We start from the raw sequence: 25,302 nt of genomic DNA on the forward strand, positions 1-25,302 counted from the left end.
CTTCTTTCAACACAATTCAGATCTGGTATTACATCACTTTTAAATTATCCAGTCACAAATGATCAAGAATGCTTTTGAGATCCAATCACGTTTTTGAACAGTGCGAAGACAGATTCATGCAAGGTCACGGTGATCTGAACTGATCTGCTTTAGCCAACACATGTTGAGATAAATGTCGTATTTCAAATTTAGTGATGTCTTTCATATGAGCCAAGACTTTCCAACTGTTGCACTCAGAGATTTACACTTCTACAAATGCCTGAATCAGTTTCTCTCCATATCTTCTGAAATATATGGTTTTGTTTTTACGTTGTCTAGAACAAGTGTTGTTTTTTCATCTTTTTTCTCTTATTGAGGCAACACAACACTATATATATGTATGTGTGTATATATATATATATATATATATATATATATATATATAAAAGCTTGAAAAACAACAATTCATACAATCAGGTGATTGCACACAAAAGTATAATTATTTTTATCTTCCATTTCTGCCAAATGAAGATAAATATTCTTCTAATTTTACACACTGGACCTTTAACTCTCATCCGTAGACAAAACAACCAGTGCTACGTTCTATAGAGCGCTTTTCTATACATTCACCACTGCAGCGTAAACATGGACTGAAACATCAGCTGCATCTGTATCTGTACGTGTAAACGCTGGAGAATTGTCAACAACTTCTCAGCCTCAAACCTGGAACACTGGCTACTCTCTCTCTAATGCTACTGTATCCACCTCTCTTTTTTTCAGGGGATGCTTATAGAAGGACCCCCAGGAGGCCCCGGCCAAGCAGTGAGTATCACGTTCTCCCACACTCCTGTCTGCCTTCACACAGATGGAGAACAGCTAAAGAGGGAAAAAATGTCTTTATGGAAAGAGTGTCAGTCCTGATCGCCAGTAAAGCTTGAGTTGGGAGAGACAGTCAAAATGTGAATTTGTTCATGAATGTGTGTGTGTCTGTGTCTATATGTGTGTGAGAGAGCACAGAAGAGGGAGAGAGAGGGAGTAAGAGAAAGAGAAGGGGAGGCGGGGGTTTGGGATATTTTATTTTGAGGCTTGTTTCTTTTTGAACCCGTCTCCTTGGTCTTTGTTGGCCTGCATATGTGAAATATTGGTTAGACTGAATGTGGTGGGAATGCTGGTTAGCAGCAGTTTGGGATATAATATGTTAAGTGTATGTGTGTGTGTGTGTGGTTTCAGGGTGTTCCTGGTACCCCAGGATTGCAGGGTCCCCCAGGTCCCCATGGAGATCACGGTGAGAGGGTGAGTGAAGGCTGAAGTTATAAGAATAAAAAAAACCCACACATTTGTAGCTATCAGTTATAATTCCAGGTGAGTTGTATAACACACACAACATGTTGTTAGGCTTCAAGTAACACAGAATTGGAGAAAAACAAACTTATGGAGTTAGTAGAGTCTGCGTAAACATCCGTGAATGTGTTATCCTGCTGTCTTCCTCTATAGACAGAGTGCTGTTCTACTGCCATGGAATGAATAATACAATTGGACACAGCGTGCTACTGCAGCAATGAGATGTCCATAAAATCAGTTGATCAAAAAAAAAACACAGCTGTTATGCCACAGGACTTGTGAGACATTCAAGTTGGCTAAAATGTGTAAAAGTCTAAACTTTCTCAAAGCATTTTTCCCGGCACTGTGGGATTCCACTCATTTATGTGATTGATTGGACGACACAGAATAAGTGCTCGTCCCCTCCAGAAGGCTGCGTCTCAGCTATTTTTTACCCAAATGTGATGGCCCCACACCCATCTGTCATCGCCCTTTAAGCACTTCTATTATGCTTAACCCTGTCTTTGCCAACTACAAAATACTGTGCACATGCTTCGTCCAGTATGACCAGCAATCCTCACCAGTACAAAAGGCTTATTGTTCCACAGGGTAAAAGTGATCAAAAAGCATTTAGCCTGTCTGAAAGTCTCTCCCCCTCCCTTTATTTCCTCCCACGAGAAAGAGTCTTGCTGAGGATTGACAGGGGGATCAAAAGTGACTGGTTTCTGTAGTCTTGTGGTTTTCCGTTGCGCAGTATCCGCCTGGTCCCAGTGTTTGACCAGCTCATTTCACTCAGGATCACTGCCCCCCTCCCTTTTCCACTGAAATGCCACTTTCCCAGCTATGTAGGCTGGTCATTAACACGAGATGCTGCTATGCTTACTGCAACAGCAACGGCTGCAGAATATTTACCACCTCTGAGGAAAGGCAGATGAGAACACATGGCATCAGTTAAGATCGCGGCACGTGACAAGACTGCTAACTAGATCCTGGTTCTATTTGGCTTAACTTGATTTACAACACGTGTTTTGTGAATTTATTAAATCAAGATCCAGTCACATTAAAATGTAAATGTATGTTCTTACCGTCATCATAAACGATAAGCAACTTTTATCAATAATCAAGTCGTTTTGGTTCTGAGAAAGTCAGTCAGCGTGTAAGTGAAATACAGTGTTTGAATAGATGCTTTACAGATACATGGACTGCAACTGTACCTGTGGGGGGTGTCATAAAAGATAAAAAGCAAGTGGGTTCCAGATAAAATGAAATAATAATGAAATAATCGTTGAAGAAGATATTCATCAGTGTTCACACCAGTAAATGTGAAGTGGAATACTGCTACAGTGGCCATGAAAACACAGTGAACCATTCACCTTTCCCTTGACCTTCACATACCATTTTTGGTTTGGTCAGCTTCTACTTCTAAATGCAAAACACGGATTTGTCTGTGAAGGCTGACAAACACATCTATGATAGCGATGGTACGATGATACACTGATTCTGAGATGCTCTCTACATTTTAAGACTATTTCATTTATGCTATGTCATGATGTACACTTAACAGAACTGGAAACGTAATTTCTTTCACAGAACAATACCTTGCAATGTGCACAATCTTTATCATGAAATCGGGAAGCCTCTGATGTGTCTGATGACGTAAAGATCACGATTGTTAACCCCTCATAATTTGGCCATATAATCTGTTCAAATCAACCTAAAAACAGAAGCCACCCACAGCTAATGCTAATGTTGCTAACCACAGCACATTTGAGCCAAATTAAATTTTTCAAGAAAGATGAAAATCTGAAATGAAAAGAAAAGAATAGATAACAATAGCCCTTGCAAAAACAATGTGTTTGTGTAATGAATTTCATTTCCAGGGATCCATCCAGTTCCACAGGGTCATAGCTTCAGCTCTTTAGCCTAGTGTAGACAGTGCTGTTCTGAATGGTAATATCCTGTGGCCTGCTTAATGAAAATACAATACATTCCTTGTCTCTGCATCTTCTTTGTAGGATTAGTCTGTCAGGAAGTGTATTAAAGGACCTCCTCATTAAAGTTATTGTAAATAAACAATGGAGTTGACTGTGCATAGGTTAGTCTTTCAGCCTCTGCAGTGTTGTTAACAACACCTCTTAAGGGCCATAGAGGGAAGGCATTAACAATTGTGTAATCTCAGGGGGAAAATATATGGCTTTCCTGTTATTTCATTAATTCATCCTTGCAGTGTTGTGTGCTGGTACACAAAACAACAGCTGATCTCAATTACAGATACAATACTTCAATTAATTAAAATACTATATGGTCCTTTTGAACAGCAGGGTTGCTTTTAACAGGGATTTTTCTTTAGTTTCTTTGTGTTTAGAGCAGAACCAACTCTTTCTTCTCTGACTCTTTAGGGTCCACCAGGGCGTCCCGGTATTCCTGGTTCAGACGGTGTCCCTGGGCCTCCAGGTACCATTCTGATGCTCCCAGTAAGTCCCACTGCTTTCCACGTGTCAGTTGTGCTTCCCCTACACAATGTGCTCACTCACTGTTCATTTCAGGTAGTCGTTTGTGCAACACACTTCATTTAGTACAATTACCTCACAACATCACCAGCCGGCCAAAGGACTGTGGCCTTATTTTCTTTGGGTTACAAATCACTTACATTGTAAATGTCAGCAAGTGCAGTGGAGTGGAACCTGTGACTACACAGGGTTTGAAAGGCATGATGACACATAACTCTGTGTGTGTGTGTGTGTGTGTGTATTTGTAACCGCTTTAGGACATTTTACAGGACATAAACACTGAACTTGTCAGCACCAGTAGCTGCTTAAATGTAGGCCTAAGATTTGAATTGTGGTTAGTTTAAGGTTAGGGTTAGTCATTAACTGGTCATGGTTAACGTTAGGGATTAGGTTGTCTAAATGGATGGAATGTCCTAAGAAGGATACCTGCATAAAACTGCGTGTGTTGACAGCTTTAAGGTCCAAACAGAACTCAGCACATACTTAAGCGCACTCACCAGGGGAGGCCATTAGTCTCCTCGTAAAATGTGTCTCATAATAAAAAAAAGACAAGTCAATTTGTTCTTAATGGTGTTTCTCTTTTTGTTTTTTTGTGTTGCGGTTGACAGTTCCGTGCAGGAGGGGAGTCGCACAAAGGACCTGTGGTTTCCGCCCAGGAAGCTCAGGCTCAGGCCATCCTATCTCAGGCCAGGGTGAGTATCAGTTTTAAATGTGACCTCAGCACTTTGTCGTTAATTTAAAGAACAATGAAATGGTCGTGCTGGATAACTAGGGGCTGGTGTCCCTGAGGCAGTAGCTTGTGTCCATTTGCTTGGTGGGTTAGGGTTACCCCCCCCCCTCCCTCTCCCCCCTTTTACACTTAATCTTGTTAATTACAAAAAAACATCCTTTAAAATCCGCAATTTAACTGTGAACTGTTTTGGGTTATTCTCATTTGCTGCTGCCTAAGATGCAAGATTGTGGTTTTAACACCTCGGCCAATAAATGTTTTCAGTGCTATTTAAAGTAGTTTATGATTTCCATCACATTTTGTGTTGGGGCTTGTCCACAGAACCCATTAAGTTTTGGATCCGATCTGATATGGATACAGGAATATAGCTTCCCTTAAGAATGCAACACAGGCTGTTTTAAGTGTTGCTGGAGGTATTTGTCTCTTTTTTTATATGAAATAAACATGCATTATTGAGAGGGTTCCACTATGTAGATACCTTGATATTTGGACAGACAACAAACTTGCATTTGGATATCACGTATTCAGAAATCTAACATTAACTTCCCGATGCTCGGAAGGAAAAGACTATGTGAAGCGTTTTTTCTCTTTGTTCCAGACGGTGGTGATGTGATTTATAGACATGCCCCTGCTTCCGCTCTTGAACCCTTACTGTTTATCACTCTGCCCTCACATTTACCACCTGATGTTTACATTGCATCCTGCATGGAAAAGCTGGGTGGTCTCCTGATAGACATGAAATGTGTTTGTATTTGTTTATTTCCAAGGCCCTTATCAGGAAGCTCCCTGTTTTGTTTAACTGGTCTTTTGGACTGTGCTCAATTCACTCTAATGATAACTCTACAGCTGATGTTTGTCATTTTTGTGCTGGATGTTCCCACAAAGTACAGCAAACATGAACTTACTGGACAATTTAAATTTCAGCTTCTGTTTGCCTCAAATTCTTAATCCTCGCTGTCTTTTGAACTGCATGTTTTACTTCTATCTGGAAAATGTCTATTGTTTTGTATATTTTTAAGTCATTTGTGCTGTAAATGTCTCGTAATCTCCGTAAATGAGGCCCAGACCCAGTGATTTCTAGAGTTTAAACAAAGGTTAAAACCCACAACAGATTTTCACACCCACTGAGCGATGATAACCATAGCAGTGTTGAAAGGCAGCCTGAAACGTGTGGCTTTGAGCAAGGTGTGATTTATAGTAGAACACATGGAGGCCATTAAGTGTGGCACAAACGCAAAATATTCACACTTTCACAACACTTCATGTGGCTGCCAAAATTGGCGTTTACTAATGTCTTGAAAGCACTCGTCACCTCTATACATTTGTCCTTTATGGCAAAGCTTTGACACGAGGAAGAAACTAGACGTCACTAGAAGTGGGACAAATTGTCTTTAGTCTTTGTATCCTGCTAATGTGCAGAAATGCAAGTGTTCTGCATTGGTTTCCAAACACTGTCAGGACTCACAGATGGATCACAGGGGACACATTTTGCAGAATTTGCCCAATTTCCCCGTTGATGTTTTAAATAACATGCTTCAAGTAAATTGATAGTGTGGCTTGGGTCACGGTAGTTTTCCATTTTTAAAAAGTGGGTCACCATATAGAAAGTTAGGGGAATCACCTGTGTACTATCTGTGTTGGTGAGTTGGTACTTAGTGTAGTGTAAATTGCAGAATTGTCTTCATTCCAGACAACTTCTGGCAGCGCCAAACTGTGGTTAACCATAAACAAGAACAAAGGCCTGTGAGACTTTGAACAAGAAACAAAAGTAAAGGACAAGGACACACATCGTCTGTGGTCACAAGCAAGGTCTAAAAATATATAGAAACTGGCTTTATGGAAAGAGGCTTTAGATATATATATATATGTGTTTGTGTGTGCGTATATATATATGTATATATATATATACATATATAGAATATATGTGTATATATATATATACATATATATATTCTATAGAATTCTATGCACATTTTATGTTAATTTCACTACAGAGGAGACACAATTGCCTCTGCATGTATATATGTAAATATATATGTATGTATGTATATACTGTATATATGTATGTCGGTATGTATATATATATGTATGTTTGTATGTATACATATATACAAAACGTCCAATGTCGTGCATCACTAACTGAACAGATGCTTTGAGTGTACAAACCAAAACAAACTACTAATATACAGACCTGGATGTACTTTTCATTCTTTTATCGGAGGTGTTTGAGGAGGAGATCCCGTTTTATGGATTCCAAAACAGAAGCCGCTTGGATGAGAATTGAAATGTCTTCAAGAAAAAAACTTCCAAAAGTCCAGTTGCTCCTGACTCAATGTGTTTTGGATAAATATGACCTGGACGAATTAGACTCTACACAGACACAGACATGTTTTATGGATCCATGAGTTGTTTACTGACCTGTGTTTTATGACTTGTTTCTGCCTGATCCACAGCTGGCCATGAGAGGTCCTCCAGGGCCAGCAGGCATGACGGGAAGATCCGGTCCTGTGGTGAGTTTCATTTTTTTTTTTTGCAGAAATACCCACCCATCAATTTCTTAACACACACATGTATCACACACACTTCAATAAGCGTCTAATACAGTGATTTATTATTATTATTATTTAATTCCACATACTTCATGATGATTACATAGAAATGAACACAAGAACTGCAACAAGCAGTCTCACAAACGGTCTTGTAGAATGATAATAGCTAAGTTCTTCTTCTTGTTTTGTCTTAATAGTGTTAAACTAATCTTGTAAATCTTGGACACTGAGGGATTTTGCGTAAATGTGGAGCAGCAATGCTCCAGAAGGTTGTTGTATTTGCCTGGGTTTACATGAGGCTCTTCTCCAATCTTGATTCTATTGTTTTTGAAGCCAGATGTCTTCAGCAAAGACACATTCACTCACTAAATCTGCGTCTCTGTTTGATAGGGAGTTCCTGGTGCTCCTGGACTTAAAGGTGACAGTGGTGTCTCTGGACCACAGGTAAGAAGAACTGTTGTGGTGTGATACTGGCTGTTACTGGCAGTAAATGTATTTGTTTTCACCTTAACCAGTTAAACTGTTTTTGCATTTATACTTGGTAGGGACCCAGAGGTCTTCAAGGTGGGACGGGGCCTGTAGGAAAGCCAGGGAAGAGGGTAAGAAGACTTTAATCTTGGTTCAAATAAAAAGTCTTTTTATTTCATGGGTTTTTAAAAAAGAAAGGATACGTTTAAATCTGCATATTTCTCAAACTCTAAGGTTCAAGGCTACCATGCCCAATGAGAGAAGCCTGTTTAAACATGGCCGTATTTCAAAAACAGTCAGCTGCACTCAATATTCCTCCCTGTGTGTTGTGTAAATTCATAAAGTCATGTTTATTTAACAATGAACCAGTCAGAGAAATGATACAATCTTCCTCCTTTGTTTGTTCTGCATGACCTTTCAAGACAATTGAATATTTTCTAATGTCATTACAATGTCGCCTGACATGATGATGATGATTTGTTTGTCCTCCAGGGCCGTAATGGCGCCGATGGGGCTCGAGGTTTGCCAGGAGAAGCAGGAGGAAAGGTAGAGTGTGCATCATTCAAAGAAAGAAATCTTTTTCTTGTGATTCACAGTGTTTGGAAAACACAACACGTGTCATGTTAAGAGTTTCTCTGTCCTTTTTCAAGGGTGACCGGGGTTTCGACGGCCTCCCTGGTCTTCCTGGAGAGAAGGGGCACAGAGTAAGTAAGAACATTTTAGGTCAGAGGGCAAACATCAAACACTGTCTCCAGAAATACAGTTCCACAGTCTGTCGTCCCAAACCCTTGTTGATCACAGTCATCGCTGCCTTGCTACACTGTACTTATTGCAGCAGTTCAAAGGCCACCTCCCACTCATCTCATGCACTCTGTGGTGTTGATAGACATGAATTCTGAAGGGACTGACCCCTTTATGGCACTTGACCCGGTTCCATGAGGTGGGACTGACTTCAGAACCACTTGGGTTGCCTTTAAGCAGGCCTGGAGGCGAATGGGAAGTACTGAGTTTGGTGTTTGTGGAATTTGTGCCTGTGTAAAGAGCCAGAAAAAGACAGGACAGAGATCAGAGAGGGGTATTTCTAGAGAGGCTTTCATGCCTTATCCTATACTGAGTAATTACAGGGCCACCAGAGATAGACCAGTGCTTATAGAGCACCATGAATAGTTGAAACCATATACAGGTCCATGCCAATTCTGGTGTCTATACTTACTGTAGATTAAAGACAGTTGGTTTGTTTCCCACTTGCAGCGTTTGTGTAACTTAACACATATACAGTGTATTTTCATATAGTCAGAATTAGCCGTGCTTTTCTGTTATAGCTTCAGGGACTGAGACAGTCTTAGTTGAACATCCTTTTCCTGTGATCTTTTGTCTCCAGGGAGAACATGGTCCTACAGGTTCTCCAGGGCCTCCAGGAGAGGATGGTCCAAGAGTAAGTGGTATCTCATTGACCATACTACGTCACCTTGTTCTCAAAACTCTTTAGAATTCCTCTGCATTGCTTAATAAACCGCTGTCTCTCGTCGTATCCAAAGGGTGAAGATGGCCAGGTTGGACAGAGAGGTGTGGCTGGAGAGGGTGTAAGTACATGCATGCCCTTGATAAAGCAGTAATAAGTTGTAAAAAAAAAGAAAAAAGATGAAAATATAACTCCTTCCGTTGGCTACCACAGGCTTCCCCCCCGACATTCATTTTGGCAATTATTTTAATAGCGAGCCTCGCCCTCCTCTCTTCTCGCAGCAGGATCAACATTCCTGTCTGCAAGGACCATCGCGCTCAGAACCTCAGAATGTCTCTGAATAATAGACCGGGGAAATGCCCATGAGAAACCGCCATATCGTGCCTCGTTCAGTGTAGATGGAGCAGAGTTGCATGAATGGTTTTCTCCCCGTCAGAACCAAAACAACCTCGTCCTTTAAATGAAACAGTTGAACCTCATTCATCACACAGAGTCCATTAGAAACAAAAGGCCACTGCCACTCAGTTGATTTCGACTGCATGACTTAAGCTTGAGAATAATAAACCGATCTGTTGCTCATTTCCTGAATTGTACTTGTAGTTACCACTTGTGATCTCATGAGGTCAGTATTTTACGCAGTCAGCTCAATCATTGAAAGCATGTGCATCTTATGAACACACAAATTATTGGACTTATTTACCTGATGATCTTTAACTTCTCACTGCCTTGATGTGCAGGGCCCTCGAGGTTTGCTTGGCCCCAGAGGGTCTGCAGGTACTCCAGGACAGCGTGTAAGTATCACGTCCTCCTCTTACCACATTTCATTTGTTTTCTAGTTTAATGAGATGGACTTCCATAGTCAACTTCTGCTTTTTCTATAGGGTCTTAATGGACTTGATGGACAAGCTGGTCCTAAAGGAAACATGGTGAGAAATGTTCATGTTGTGATGTTGGAAAGTAGAGAGTCAACTCCTGATGTATCACCACATGTGAACAGGACAGGAGCTTCAGTAAAAGGCTTTGTGCTCATGGTCCCATCACACACTCAGCTCCCCGGTGGGTCCCAGCGGGATGTTTTGAATGAGATAAACAGATCATTGGTCGTGACAGTTGGACAAGGCCACACATTGTCTGTGGACATTGAGTCACTCAGTCGCACTGAGCCACTGATCCAAAGAAAGAAAACAGCTGTTTGCTGTTGAAAGAACACACAACAATAGACATTTGGTGTGCTTCTCATTCATTTCTGCAAAATAGATATTGGTCTGGGCCTTTACTAAAAGTCCAAGCAAACAGATTTAAATATGGAATTCATTTTTTTAATTATCCATTATGGTTTCTCTTTAATGTCCCAATGAAGGAGCCTAAATATCTGTAAATGCAGCGTTTGTTGTGACAGCTGGAGCAGACTCACGTCTGTTTGTGACTCACTGAATCTCTGCAGTTCCGGTTCGCTCTCAGATGGCTCTGCATCATGCAGAGGAAGTGTTTCATCACCACCATGAGCCAGCAAATCACATTTCGTCTCACTACACACACTTTTTTGTGTTGCATTTTCTTGACACACACATTACATGAAAGCAGCCAGAGTTTGCTCTCAACTCAGTGCCGTAGTTTTGATGTGAAGTGCATTTACAGTTGCTTTCACATGAAGACCATGCAGTGAGGTTTATCTGCTTCACTTTATATTGCTATCTCTCTGTGTAGGTTTATTTTGTTTTCTCAGCCGAATGATGGACGTGTTCACTTGCAAGTCTCTGACCTCATATTGAAAATTTCAGTGAAAAGCCACCAAACACAATCAGCTGCAGACCTTTATCTGCTTGGTCTGACAGGGAATGTTGACGTAACGGGCCACGTCTGGCCATGAAACTGCTTTTTAGTCGATTCTAAAATGCTGAGCCCCTGAAAATGGACAATAATGTATAAATAAAAAATGTTTAGAATTTCTCAAATGTTAATTGTTTTTGCTCAAACACTTTTGGCAAAATGACACAGTGGGTGTCTTTGTCCAAAATGGCCCTAACTCGAGGGTTTTTGTAAAATTATTTCGTATTTGAGAAGAAATGAAGGGATTTAGTTGCATCAAATTCAAAAGATTAACTGAATTCCCTGCTTTTCTTTTTTTTAATGCAGGGTCCACAAGGAGAGTCAGGGCCTCCAGGGCAGCAGGGTTTGCCTGGTCCACATGTAAGCTCCTCTTCTTTCCTGTCTTTTTGTGTCTCTTTGTCCTTTCAAACCACATTTTAGCTCTCTGTCTCTCTTATCTTTATTTGTTTAATGTCTTCTGTCCTGTTTCACCTTTTATCTTTATGTTTATGCTTCTCTGTTCTGCAACTGGGAGAAATCAGGTGATCACTCGCACTCCTGTTTTTGTAATAAGATTTGTTTTTAAATTTCTCTCTCTCTCTCTCTCTCTCTCTCTGTGTCTGTCTCTCTCTCTTGCTGTCTCTCTCTCTCTCCCTCCTCCCTCTTCTTCTGGCCATCCTTCATTGCTTCAATCGTCACCACGTGTGAGATGTTTTGAAAAAAAAACAAAACACAAAGAAACATCCTAATTCAATTCCAAAATGTTTGAGAAGATGTATTCCGCTCATTCAATAGCACTGTACCTTATTACATTTACCAGTTGGTGGCACAAGTGAAAAATATTCCATTTTGGAGTCATGTTTAATAAAAAACAGCACACCCAGTATTGTAGCCAGCGTTTAGTGACCATTGCCAGGTTTTCAGTCCTGCAGCCTGGACGGGGCAGTATAATTCCCCTGGAAAGTATTAGTAGGAACCTGTGCTGATGCAGGTTGAATAAATAATTTGTTCCTTGTCGTTGTACCTGCCCTGAGGTAGATTGATGTCTTCCTGTGATGGCATTGAACCTTTGGAAGAATACCACAGCTCTTTCTTTATATATACTATATAATGTGACTTTGAAATTAACTGTAAAAAATAATGAACCTCCCTTTGCACAGCTGAGGGCAGCATGGAGAAGCCAACCAACAGAAACAACACAGGGTCTTAGAAGAAAGAGTATAAAAAAACAGTATAAAATATGTCAAGTGCAAATACATCACACAGACGTTTCCCAAACTGACAAAAGCCATGTTCTCCTGCACATTCCATTCTAAATATCATGGAAACCATGTTGGGAAAAATGTCTGGTCTAATAATGAACATCTCCCCATCTTCTTTCAGGGTCTCGTTGGTCCTCAAGGTCCAATCGGGCCTCCTGGAGAAAAAGTAAGCACAGAAGGAAACTCACCACAAGTCTGCTGTACCGATAAGTGAATGTTTGAGTCCAGACCACATAAGTGATTCTGCAGATTCATGTCTGCCTGAGCTATAGGCCCTGTGCTGGCTCCTCTCCACGCTGTTATTGATAAAACACACACAGATGAGTCGTTTAGTAGTTCTGAGGGTATTTATTCATATTCTGTCTGTCTGTCTGTGTGTGTGTGTGTGTGTGTGTTGTCCTTCCGTCCTTGTTTTTCTCCCTCCATAGGGACCTCAAGGTAAACAGGGTTTGGCTGGTCTTCCTGGTGCTGACGGTCCTCCTGTAAGTCCCCTCTGACACCATTTCTTAATTTTGTACTATTTATTTCAGACAAAAACAAACACATCTGACAACCTGTTGATATATGACCTCTCGGAATTCTCTAGGGTCACCCTGGAAAAGAGGGTCCTGCAGGCGAGAAAGGTGCCGTTGTAAGTATTGTAGCGTGTTTTTTTGTTTTGTTTTACAATAAAATACTGTGTGTATTTATAGTTACCTGAAGCTAAGGCCGATTTTATGAATAGTTACACTCTGCATTTGTTCAGACTTCAGAGTGTGTCTACGAGGCCAAGTCCAATATAGACACACAATTTAGATAATATCAGGTTCAATTTCATGGTCTGTATTTAGTCTGAGATTTTAACACATGTAGTAAACGCCTCTGTTGCAGACATGCAGATCATAAATGTGTTCAGATACATGATGCAAATCATTTCATTGAATACTATTATGTATTTCCTATTAAGTAATGGGCATTAGTTTTTACTTCACCTTTCTTTAAATATATGCAACTGTAACCCATGTGTGTGTGTGTGTGTTCATTATTAAAATGTATTGGACATAATGGAAAAGTCGTCAAAGAACATTGTCTAATACAGCAGAGACAAGTTACATTACAGAGACAGTCCTCATTTGGCCGATCACATGACTGTCTTTTTGTGACTTTTAGGGTCATCCTGGTCCTATGGGCTCCATCGGCTACCCTGGGCCCCGTGGTGTGAAAGTAGGCTCTATCTTAGTCATCCCACCAGGATAAATTCATGTTTGAAGTTTGCCTCGACTGCCATTTTTACGCTATCCTTCTGTCTCCAGGGTGCTGAGGGCATCAGAGGCCTCAAAGGTGGCAAAGGAGAAAAGGTAAACCACCTCTCCACTCTTCTCTTCCTCTTTGTCAAATCTCATTTCTTTTTAAATGGTTTCATCAGAGTTTCTCTTCGAATGAAGCTTCCTCTGAATCCAGCAAGTGGAAAAAATCTCTTAAAGGCCCATCAGGCTGGCAGTTAAGTCGTCATGCCACTGAGCTGTAATTGAGTGTGGAACATTAAACTAGAATGAGGCAGTTTGTCGAGCAGTTTCAGCAGAGATTGATCTGTTGGCATTGTTTTCCTGGATCGCTGTGGTTGAACGTAGCCTGCTGCTACCACCACAGCTTTCCCACTCACTGTTCATGGAATTCAAGTTTTGCAGAAGTGATCCTAAAATCCTTGTATGCGATTAAAAAGCGTCCTCAACTTCCATTCACCTGGCTTGCATAATCTGTCCTAACCTGTGGGGAAATCATTTTTACCAAATCCAAGACTTCAACTTCTAACCTTTGCATTTACGTTTTATTGTATCGCGATTTATTGTCTCAGTGGGTTTATGCACAGAAATATGGCAGCAAAAAGTAATAATTGACACCTATAATATAAAAGGCTTGTGGATAATAACCACTCATGAAACACAGAGCACTGCAAGCTGCATTCTCAAACTCAACCACCAGATGTCAGTAGAATAACGCACCGAAACTGATGAAACATCACAAGACCTTTGTATCAATGCTTCACTCAGACGACCACGAGATGTCAGCATTGATCTGACTGAAGAGCATTTATATCTGCTGGCATTACAACACACATTTCTGAAGCTTTTATCACATTTGTTTTGTCACCTGTGAATAATAAATCCATTTTTATCATTTCTTTTTTTACATATATGATGTGTCACGTTTGATTTATGAGTGAAATATAGACAGAGACACAACTTACATATTTACATTAGTGGACACACTGAACAACTGTTTCATCTTCAGGGAGAAGACGGATTCCCCGGCTTCAAAGGAGACATGGGTCTCAAGGGTGACAAGGTGAATTATCATCTGTAAATAAGAAAAAAAGAAAAAAGAAAAGTTACATAGGGAATTGCCTCGGTTACATTTGATGTCTTTGCATCCAGGGTGAGGTTGGTGTACTAGGACCCAGGGGGGAGGACGGTCCAGAGGGCCCCAAGGGCAAATCAGGACCCAATGGAGAATCTGGCCCCCTTGGATCAGCTGGAGAAAAGGTAAACAAGTCGTACATGCAAAGTTTGTACTGTAAAGTCATAGCATCATGTATTATTATTATCATTATTATTCTGTGTTTAACATGCTTAAATACAATTATAAGAGTTATCTAATGATAATAATAATTAACTTTAATGACATATGTCTGTGATGAATAGGTTGAAGTTTGTTTTTTCACCTTCCTCTTAATCTTCATCTTTGATTGGCTCACACTGACATTTCTAGCTGTGTAGCGCTGCAGTAATTAGACGCTTCAAAGAAAAAAGAAAGGTTATATGAGTGTTGGTCACATAAGATTATTAATAGACTCACACTATTAGACATGTTGTTTGTGGATCAAACTGTAAACACAGAAACTGTGATGCTGAAAAGATGATTAAAAACCACGTAAACATAAAATAAGAGGCATGCATTATTATTATTTGCAGCTGTGAAATGGCTGAAACTGAACTCAATAGTTTGGCTAATCCCATCTGATGCAAATGCAAATGTCACAGGGTATTACACGTTAATATCAGTACACTCCACCTTTAGCTTGACTTATTTCAAAGTAAAAAAAACACGAGTCCCAGCAGCAGATGTGGATTTGTATGCACCGTATATAAATGACGGGACGGTTTAATCACACCCACGACAGTTACGTCACATTCTGTGTAATTCTTAATGACCGCACAACGTCCGAAACATCCCGCGGAGAATTCTACATGCATGATGTGATGTTCATAAACGTGGTATTACAAAAAAACAACAAAAAAAATGGAAATAAAACTTTATATGCAATGCTTCTGTGAACTTTACTGTAGTCTCTAGTGACACTGTGTTTTTTGGCTTTGTTTCTCCTTGTAGGGAAAACTCGGAGTCCCAGGTTTGCCTGGCTATCCTGGAAGACAAGGCCCCAAGGTGTGTGTGTGCGTGTGTGTGCGTGTGTGTGCGTGTGTGTGCGTGTGTGATAAACTTCCCTCCATGGCTCAATGTGGAAAACATTATTTTTGTGCCTGCTACTTTACATCAGTGCCAGCAGCATGTAGACAGTCAGCAGCTATGTTTACGTGTGTACTTGTTTACATGTTTACGTGTTTACATGTGCAAAATGTCTTCTTCCCAAATATATTTGTTCGATTCACAAAATGAAATGATCCACTCAGTGTGTGTGTACACATTATGGCGTGGCTCAAATGATCGATTTTGTGATATATTGTCGTCCTTCCTCGTGCGATACGGTAACCGATACAAATATCAATATTTTAATTAACAAATGAAGGCACTTCCTGCCAGTTTCACTCGCCGGGCGTCACTACTTCATGTCTCCTCACGGTGGCGCTGCTCAAATGAGGAGTAGATGAAGTTTAGAGCGGGATAATGGCGGAGAAAGATGCTCCATCCACGTTCAGCACATGGACTTTATGCACTCACTGTTCTCTATGAATAAATAGAGAAATCCTGCACGGGCGTTGTTGTGTCAGTGAGACAGATATCGTGTCTCACTGAAGCAGAAGAAGACGCTTCACTTCCGCTGCACGTGTCTGCTCGTGATTATGATTACTTGTGTCCATGTAAACGTAGCTAGTGTCTTGGTCAAGGGCAGTTCAGCATAAGGGGAGATAGTGTGCAGTCGGTGATGAAGCAGTTGAAGGACGATGTGCAGACTTATGTCTGTGTCCATAGTCACACTGCATGTGCATTTGTACTGTTTTACTGTATCGATTGTCTTGGTATATTATAAAAGCCTGACTAATCAGTATTCACTCATACCACACTTCCTTATGCTGTTTTGAAAAGTTGCTGATTCATGCAAATACGAACCTCAGCAGACACCCACTGTTCTACCTGCACGGTCACCTGCTGGAGTTACCACCATCTTCCCAGTTCAACTGTAGCGCTGACTAGGGTTGCAAAATTATGGGATTTTTATACATTTTTATAAAAAATGAATAAACTGGGCAATTTCCAAAATTGAAGGTTGGGAAGTTAAATATAGCTGCTAAATAATATATTCTATAATATATTATAATGTAATCTTGGCTATATCAGTGCTATTCCACAATCACAGGCACAAAGCACACTACTTACCGGTGGGCTATTGAGGCCACGCCCCCTACATGCACTGTGCATTCCTCCATCACATGACATCACAGACGATTTCGAGTCGATTTCTACGCAACGTCAATCTGCTCATGACAAAATGTTTATATTTGTGTGTGTCACAGTTAATTCCCACTGAAAATTTCCAATTTGCTATATTTCCAAGAAAGTTCCCAATATTCCGCCCCTTTGCAGCCCTCGTGCTGTCCCCATCATGAACTGCCACTTCCTGTCAGCTGCTGTCAGCGTTGACAGCTTGACACTGATATGATGGGTCAGACACACCTGCTCTCACAGTGTCCATGAAGGCATCTCATGCTCTGTCTGTTCATGTCAGCCGTATCAGAGCTGAGCACAGATTCATGAAAGACGGGATCACATCAGAAAGAATAGAGAGATGAGACCGTTTCCATCCATGTGTTGATTAATCAAGATGTTTAATCGCTGCACATTTCCATTTACTATGGAATACAAATGTTCACGAGTGAAATCAGTGTGTGTGTGTGTGTGAATGTGTCGTCAAAGCAAAGATAAGAAAAACACAAACTTAGCCATTAAAAAAACTTTCAACAAAGACTGCCCACAAAGCTTCCCAGTGGAGCTCGGCATTCTTTTAAGACTCTGTGTGCTTCAAAAAGTAGAGAGACGGAGACAAAGAGACAGAGAAGGAAAATAAAAGCATTCTGGCTTTGACATTGTGCAGACGCTGTCATAGTTTTCTCTTTCTTTTTCCCCCCAAAAAAAGACATTTCCAGCAAAACAAAGTCTGTTTTCAGGGACCGACTCCTCTCACTCAATCTTTCACAGTTGTTGTTCCTTAAATAGATTCATATTTTTTAAGCAATCAGCTGCATATGAACATTTTTTTTGAAAAGCCTGTGACAAAATCAGTCACTTTGTCCTCATAAGCAGGTTCAGGGTCAAAGTCCTGGCATGGTTTGCAGCCGTTATCCTCCTCCATCAGCCTATGCATGGATCCCTCCAGTGGCTGCTGCACCCCATCAACCTCTGTTAACAGCTTTCCCACACCGTTAATTCCTGAGTACACTGTCTTATCTCTGTGGCACAAGTCAGGCTTGTCCGCTGCTGGCTTTCCGTTCAGTTTAGCATAACTGTGAAAAACAAATGACACCCATGGTTCTCAAACTGTGGTACGTGTACCAACAATGGTACGCAAATTTCCTCTAGTCATATTTGGAGGGACATTGGAAATAATGTTCTACTGTATCTACGGGGTGTATGTGCTCAGAGTGGAGCTGAGGGATTTTGACCGTAGTGCAAAGAAAATGAAATAAATATAGAATAAATGAAATAATAATAATAATAATAAGAGTGACCTCTCGTTCCATCTTAATCTAATTTGGTTATACCAGTGTCTGTGAGGAAGAAGAGGATGATGAGAGCGCAAATGATCGTATTAGGAATAAATCTGCCTCCACGGTATTTTAATATTGGTGATAATGGCGTAACTTTGAGAGCTCAATATTTCCTGAGGTGGTACTTGGTATAAAACGTTTGAGAACCACTGAATGACACGGCACAGATACTGTGATATTGACGCTGTTTCCTCAGAGGCAGCCTAGTCACCTCTCACCGTCGTCGCACAGACAGTATACATGAGAAGATGAAGACGTGCATTGCATCGTATCAACACCCAGACAAACTCAACACAAAGACATGTTTAACTTAAATTACGAGGCTGAGTATAAACAGGATTTATTTTGCTAATGTTGTATTAAGTAAGGCTGTGTGGGTCAGGTTTTATCCCTCCAGCGGTGATTACACTCCTTTGTATTTGCTTGGCACCATCACTACTATTAGAGCGCACACCCTGTGAAAAATTGCTGATGGGTATCAAAGGAGAGCAGCTCTTTCCCCTTCCTTTGTCTTCATTTGCTCCTCTACCTATTTTTAAAAACTTCCTGTTTACCTTTAACAACCTAACAGCATTTCCAGTGTGCAGGGTTTGTAAGAAGAATTTAAAGTAGGTGCTCATATATTGAATTGAAATGATTTAATTTAGTTTTCCTTTGTTAGTAAAGCACACAAGGGAGTTTTTGTGTAACTGTTACTGGAGATGTGTTACAGCAAGTATCTCTTATTTCTGCTTTTATTCTTATTGCTTTCTCTCACTCACTTTTCTCGCAGGGCTCCAACGGCTTCCCTGGATTCCCTGGGGCAAATGGCGAGAAAGGAGCGAGGGTGAGCCAAAAAAAAATCCATCATTCTCTCTGGCCTGTAAAAGACCCACACATTCAACCACCGACAGCTATCCTCTTTAGCAAAGGGAAGGTGCAGACAGTGGAAAATAGTGAAAAACATCACAGTCAATAAGTTGAAGGAGGTTTTAAAAGCACACAGTGTAACTAAGACTTTGCTGGTTCAAATCCAACTCAAGACTCAGGGGCAAAAATACAGTAAAGTATTGATTGAAGACATGTTTAGTGTTATTTATTTCTTTATTTGAATGTCTGTAGTGCCACAGAACCCGTGGAGTGTCAGACTTACTCAGATGTAGGAAATCAGCTGTGACGAAGCGCCACAAAGCAAGCAGACACTTGATGTTGTGGATTGTCAGAATCCATATTCGACATCTGTGAGCTAGAACAGTCTCTCTGGAGGAAGACACAGTTAACTGAAGTGTCATCAGTGTGCGGCTGCACCAGTTTAGTGTAAATAAATACATTTTATTTGTAATTACTATGTAATTGCTATGTTATGTTAGACTATGTGCTAGGTGTACATTTAAAATATGAACTACTAAGCTCAGTAAATGTGCTGCAAGCCATTTTAAATAAGGAGTGACTAATTCCTGATTGGTCTGGAAGTGGTGCAGCTGTGTGCAGGTCAGAAATGGTCTTCCACAGATTTCCTCACATTGTAGTTTCAAAAAGGGAAAGAAAGAGAAAGTGTCACCACAAACTTGGAAGTACACAGTTGTCCGTTAACTATCACCTTATGTTGAACCATCAGCACTCGCCCAAATTGGAACTAAAGAATCAAGCTGTGGACCGTTTTTAACATGACTTTTTCACTTGGAGTGGTGTAATCAGGACTCGGGTCTACTGGAGGGTGGACTGACCGCTATGTTCAGCTGTGTGAACGTTACCTCAGAGTGGGTCCAGTTGAGGATTGTTACAGATTAAGTGATGAGAGGGAGGGTTGTAGAATGCTGGGAGGGTTATTACTGACAAGACAGGCTGGCCTCCGCTCTCAGACAGACATTGAGCGGCAGGCTCCCCTGGCTCCATCGTGCTTGAGCTGACAGGTAGCTCAACCTGTCAAGTGCCTGTGTGTAACCACTTAGCGCAGCAGTTTGATTATTTATTTTTGTCCAAAGACACACACTTGGTGCTTTTCGGTCTGTGATTGGTTTAGCATTTGTCTTTGTCCCACTCTTGAGTGTTTTTGGTATGAAAGAATTGTTTTTAGCTCCAAATACTCACAAGAGACAAATATATACCTGTACAGACTCATGATTTTCTCTCAAATGACAGCGTTTTGTTTTCTTTCTCAGGGAATCGCTGGCAAAGCTGGGCCGAGAGGGCAACGTGGCCCAACGGTAGGTAATTCAATGTCTGCCCAGGCTGAGTCAACCACATGAATTATTTATTTTGTTTAAATGAAAATCCTATCCTTTTTGTAGTTATGTATTGCTTTATTTTATTTTTTATTTTGAGGGAAATACACATTGGGTAAGAAATTGTGGACATGCTGCTATTCTTTATACTTTTGTTTATTTTTTTTTAGGCTTTCAAACGTAGAACAAAATCTTCGAAATTGCATAAATTACCTTATGGCACAATACCACTTTTTCATGTACGATACCAATACTGATATAACAAACTAGAGTAACTACTGATACCAATATTAGTCCGATAAAGACATTTGTGAGCCTTTAAACTGTGAAGCTTACAACACATTTGTGCTAAGCTATTTCAGATACATGATTCTCCAAGTTTATAACAAATATTCTTCTCCCACAAAGAACTAAACTAAACAATTTGTTGTTTTCCGTGTTACATGTTTAGCTCAACGATATCTGACCCAATGATTTTGACCAGTATTGGACCGATATCAAAACTATCATACTGGCTGATCCCTGATCACAACGAATTATGATAAAGTTAGTTATTCTGCTTAAATGCAAAACTCCTACCTTGTGTGTATTCATGTATAGCTTTATTTTAATTTAAATTTTTTTGAGGGACATCGACACTGGGTAGGAAATTTGTGGACACATGGAGGCAACTGGACATTGACTACTTGTGCATCAAGCTGCTTTATTTTATAAAATAATAATAACTGTGTTGCTTGTTGTTTTTAGGGTCCACGTGGTGGGCGTGGTGCAAGAGGACCAACAGGGAAACCAGGTGCAAAGGTGAGAACAGGGGACATTTTGCAAATGAGTTCTTGTTTATTACGGATAAATATACTTGGTTCAAAAAAAACATGCACAGTAAAAATCACACATTCTGGATAATGGAACTTAATGGATAAGTAGTCATTTCCTAAAATTATGTCTTTTTCAACAGGGAACCTCGGGCAATGATGGACCCCCCGGCCCACCAGGCGAGAGGGTTGGTATCCATTTTGTATTTGATCAGTGTCTATCAAATATTGAGGTTTCATGCATGTTTCACTCATGGTACTTTTCACATCAAAATCAAAGGTTAGATAAGCCCTGTGCTCCAATTAGTTTCACTCCTCCAATAAAAGTGTGTTTCTTTATCATACAAGGGCCCTCAAGGACCACAGGGACCTGTCGGCTTCCCTGGACCCAAAGGACCCAATGTAAGTATAGCTGCTGTCAATGTGTTTATAAATGAGCACCATCTCCATCCACAGGCCATGTTGACATTTTTCACAGAAGCTTTTCAAATATTAATAGCCTTATGTGTTGATTTTTATGAGCTGTCCTTCCTTTCTCATCTCTAGGGCCCACCAGGAAAAGATGGCTTGCCCGGACATCCTGGGCAGCGGGGAGAGACTGTGAGTAGATAGTTTCATCCCTGAATGCGTTGTGTCATGCCATTTCATCCTGATCGTCATGCATTTGTAAAAACTCACTCCCGACTCAGAAAGGTTATATATACTGTATATAAATAAAAAAGCATGGAAGAAGAGACGTGAAGTGGCATACTAAATGTGTTTGTGCACTGAAAGTGAAGTGGAAACAACACAGACAATGGAATATGATATATAACCACACACTGGTGCATTGTCATATTTTAATGGTCACAGAAGCTGGACTTCTCTGCTGGTTGATTAATTATAGATTCCATATCAGTTGATAGAGTAGACATTGTATGTCTTATCATTTTCAGTTTCATGTTTTTGTACAGGCAGATCCTTTATGTCCTTTACAGACGCTCAAATATTACAGTACTTAGATAAAGTCATCAATATCCGCTTTCCTCCTTCAGGGATTCCAAGGAAAGACGGGACCTCCAGGACCTGGAGGGGTTGTTGGACCACAGGTAAATAAACAGCACACTTCACACTTCTTTGGTGAGATCTACTTTGTCACTCATGATTGGATAGAAAGTGATGTTATACCTGTAAGCACTGCTGAATGTCTCCTGTCCCGCACAGGTGAAGACATACAGTATTTATAGTACATTGACCTTAACTTCTCTTTGTTGTGCTTCACAGGGCCCAACTGGTGAGACGGGCCCCAGTGGAGAGCGAGGACACCCAGGTTCTCCTGGGCCACCTGGAGAGCAAGGTTTACCTGGAGCTGCTGGAAAAGAGGGTGGAAAGGTGAGCATTTACATTATTACTGTTTCTGCAGTGGAAATTACTCTTGAGCATTTTCTTTTGTTATTCTGACATTTCTTATTGCAGAATAAATTGTAACAAAGAATGGAAAGGAAAAACAACATTTGAATTCATATAAAGTTCTTAAGAAGTGTAGATCAGTGTCTGTTTTTATTGATTTATTTAGTGTCATCGTCATTTGAAAGGAACAGTGTGTAGGATTTAGGGTCAGTATTAGTCAGTATGCCATAAATATTTTATTGATTAACAAGTTCCCTTAAATTGTAAACATTGGCCTTTTAGCATGCTCATAGACTTAGCTCTCTTGACTTTTGTCTCCCTCTATAGGGTGATCCAGGTCCTCAAGGTCATGGTGGCAAGCCTGGACCTTCTGGCCTTAAGGGTTTCCAAGGGGCAAGAGGTCTTCCGGGGGCCATGGTAACACACCCACGACGCACACATCGACACTCTCACACAAACACTCACATGGGCACATACGAGTGTGTCATCAAACACATTGTGCGCCCACATCCGGTCAAATTTAGCTTCAAAGTCCAATTAGTGTTCTAACAACCTGCTGTTAAACCAAATGTCAGGCTTGGCAGTGGACCTAACGAGAAGACGCCGACCAGCCTTCCACAGAAGATTCTGATCCAGACACAATATTAACATACTCTGTCATTATTTATCCCAGCAAAGTTGGTTTTAGTCTTTTTTACACGTTTTTAATGTAACTAAAATAGTGCATTTTCCCTGTGATCACGTACATTTTACTCTAAAGCTACACGAGGGTCAAGCCCTGTGTTGTTTTCTAAGGAAGAATCAGTTAAACCCATCTGGTTCTGACTGAAACCCACAACTTTGCGAGCACACACCCCTCCCTGCTCAGAAACTCAAGATAATTCTCACCCACTCAAGTGTGGGTGAGAAAAAGTTCAAGGAGAGAAAGGAAAGGGAATGGCTGTCAGAAGCCAGCTATGGCTAAAGCTAATTTCACAGCTGACCATTAAGTGAACACACAGCACAGCCCGGTCATATTACCACTGTTGTGTTTGTCCTCCTGTGTGCCAGGAATGGCTTTTTCTTTGTGGCACATATGTGCACATGCTGCACAAGCAAGCATGCAATGCACAGCCTTTCTTTTTTTTTTTTGCTTCAGGTGTTGTACAGATACTCACAGTTTGTTTTTCCTCTCACACACAGTCTGGTTCCCATGACTTTAGAGGACACTACATTGACTTATATTATTTTCCTGGAGACTTAAGGCCCATTCATACTCTTACGATACAATTCTGACCAGAGTGCGTAGAAAAAGAAACAAATATAGCTTAATAGCATAATAGCTGTCTTAGCTCAGTCACTGTACTGTTACTGGTGTAACTGTACGTCACAATGTACAGTGACGGATGAAGCGGAGCAATACCACAGGAAACCCTGCAGGCAGTATAGGGTCAATAGTTCAATAAGTCACGGAAATGCTGAAGAAGGGTATAGACAGACAATTAGAACGGGTTAGGAGCGTCTCTGTGAGATGGTGTGGAATAAAATGCATCTATATGATGTTATTAGGGCGACTTTCAGTGGTCTTACATTCCACCGCCGTCTAATTCCTGCCTGCAACTTCAAAAGATGCACAGAGGCATGTAGGGTAGTGATGGAGATCATGTATATATGGCTCTTTAAGCTAACTGTAATCATAAATACTACTAATACTACTATGTCCTCACCTTACAGTCATTTCTGCATGGTTCCCCTAAGAGAAGACAAGTCCCCATAATGTGTAAAGACATTTAGGTCCCCACAACATACACACTCACACATACTCTCTTACCATCTCTTTGTCTTGAAGAAATGCTCTGTGACATCATACAGACCAATAAATAACTTTTTTTGTGTGTCCAGCTAAGAATAGATCCTTCCAGACTGCTAATGCACTGTGGCAAAATTGTGGAACAGCCAGGGAGGTGGAGCGGCTGCTTGGCAGCTCCCGCACCCTCTGGCTCTGTTGCAGCCTGTAAATCAGTTATTATAATGGAAGCGTTTACTGCCTTGCAGCAAACTGTGTTTTCCATATGCAGTCCCAGCCTCCCGGTGCTATGATTCAGCAGCACCGGCCATTCAAGGGCAGAGACCTGGAGGAGGTGACAGGGGTCCAGAGATAGATGGACTATACCTGAAGCTGTGGTCCAATACTCACTCTTTTTCATGTCCCATTTAAGCCCATTGATTTGATTCTTTTGCATCAAAGATTCTCTCCTGACATTAAACCCCCCAAAAAACTCATCTCTATTTCTCATTCTTGCATATTTACAAGTTTTTCCCCTGTGGGGAAAAAAAAAATCTTGTCATGGCCTTAAAGTGGGTTAGATGCAATTCTAAACCTCTGCCTTATTTAGGATTCACAGACTCATGAAAATGCTAATCATCCTCAGCTCTTTCTCCTCTTTTCACAAATCTCTCCTGTTGTCTGTTTTTCTACTTACTGTCTGCGAAACAAATGGCAAATGTTAATAGAGGAATAATCACGCACACAAGTTTGAAGGGGAAACTAAGTCTAATGGCAAGGATAAGTGTTCTGCACACACTCGCTCGTCGATATATGAGAATTATAATTTGTTGTGTGCAGTGTCAGAAAGTGAGCAGGGAATAATAATAACGTCAGATAAAACTTGCTCCAGATTGCCAGCTCTTGGTTTGCAAAGTGCTAATAATGAGTCACTCCAAAGTTCTTATTCTAAATTACGAGGGATATCAGTAGTGTAATGCACCGCAATGTGACGGGAATTGTTCCCTAGGTACTGTACGTCAAGTAGGAATATCATATACAGTGAAAGTGTCCATGGTGCTA

At 40.7% G+C, this 25,302-nt stretch overlaps 1 protein-coding gene across 2 annotated transcripts in view; it reads left to right on the forward strand.

Annotated features, from left to right (window-relative positions):
* Positions 1-25,302, forward strand: part of LOC122775789 (collagen alpha-1(XI) chain-like) — a 93,198-nt gene that overhangs the window by 30,639 nt on the left and 37,257 nt on the right. For both annotated transcript variants that reach the window (XM_044035967.1, XM_044035976.1), the window contains 31 exons: positions 760-801; positions 1,210-1,272; positions 3,699-3,773; positions 4,418-4,501; positions 6,993-7,049; positions 7,479-7,532; positions 7,634-7,687; positions 8,049-8,102; positions 8,207-8,260; positions 8,938-8,991; positions 9,095-9,139; positions 9,756-9,809; positions 9,900-9,944; positions 11,155-11,208; positions 12,211-12,255; positions 12,518-12,571; positions 12,676-12,720; positions 13,239-13,292; positions 13,382-13,426; positions 14,361-14,414; positions 14,504-14,611; positions 15,459-15,512; positions 18,843-18,896; positions 20,212-20,256; positions 21,022-21,075; positions 21,230-21,274; positions 21,435-21,488; positions 21,633-21,686; positions 22,121-22,174; positions 22,350-22,457; positions 22,803-22,892. In XM_044035967.1, the coding sequence (XP_043891902.1) occupies positions 760-801; positions 1,210-1,272; positions 3,699-3,773; positions 4,418-4,501; positions 6,993-7,049; positions 7,479-7,532; positions 7,634-7,687; positions 8,049-8,102; positions 8,207-8,260; positions 8,938-8,991; positions 9,095-9,139; positions 9,756-9,809; positions 9,900-9,944; positions 11,155-11,208; positions 12,211-12,255; positions 12,518-12,571; positions 12,676-12,720; positions 13,239-13,292; positions 13,382-13,426; positions 14,361-14,414; positions 14,504-14,611; positions 15,459-15,512; positions 18,843-18,896; positions 20,212-20,256; positions 21,022-21,075; positions 21,230-21,274; positions 21,435-21,488; positions 21,633-21,686; positions 22,121-22,174; positions 22,350-22,457; positions 22,803-22,892 (1,806 nt within the window). The remainder of the gene's footprint in view (positions 1-759; positions 802-1,209; positions 1,273-3,698; positions 3,774-4,417; positions 4,502-6,992; positions 7,050-7,478; positions 7,533-7,633; positions 7,688-8,048; positions 8,103-8,206; positions 8,261-8,937; positions 8,992-9,094; positions 9,140-9,755; positions 9,810-9,899; positions 9,945-11,154; positions 11,209-12,210; positions 12,256-12,517; positions 12,572-12,675; positions 12,721-13,238; positions 13,293-13,381; positions 13,427-14,360; positions 14,415-14,503; positions 14,612-15,458; positions 15,513-18,842; positions 18,897-20,211; positions 20,257-21,021; positions 21,076-21,229; positions 21,275-21,434; positions 21,489-21,632; positions 21,687-22,120; positions 22,175-22,349; positions 22,458-22,802; positions 22,893-25,302) is intronic.

Source organism: Solea senegalensis, linkage group LG1, assembly GCF_019176455.1.
Source record: "Solea senegalensis isolate Sse05_10M linkage group LG1, IFAPA_SoseM_1, whole genome shotgun sequence".
Taxonomy (NCBI): domain Eukaryota; kingdom Metazoa; phylum Chordata; class Actinopteri; order Pleuronectiformes; family Soleidae; genus Solea; species Solea senegalensis.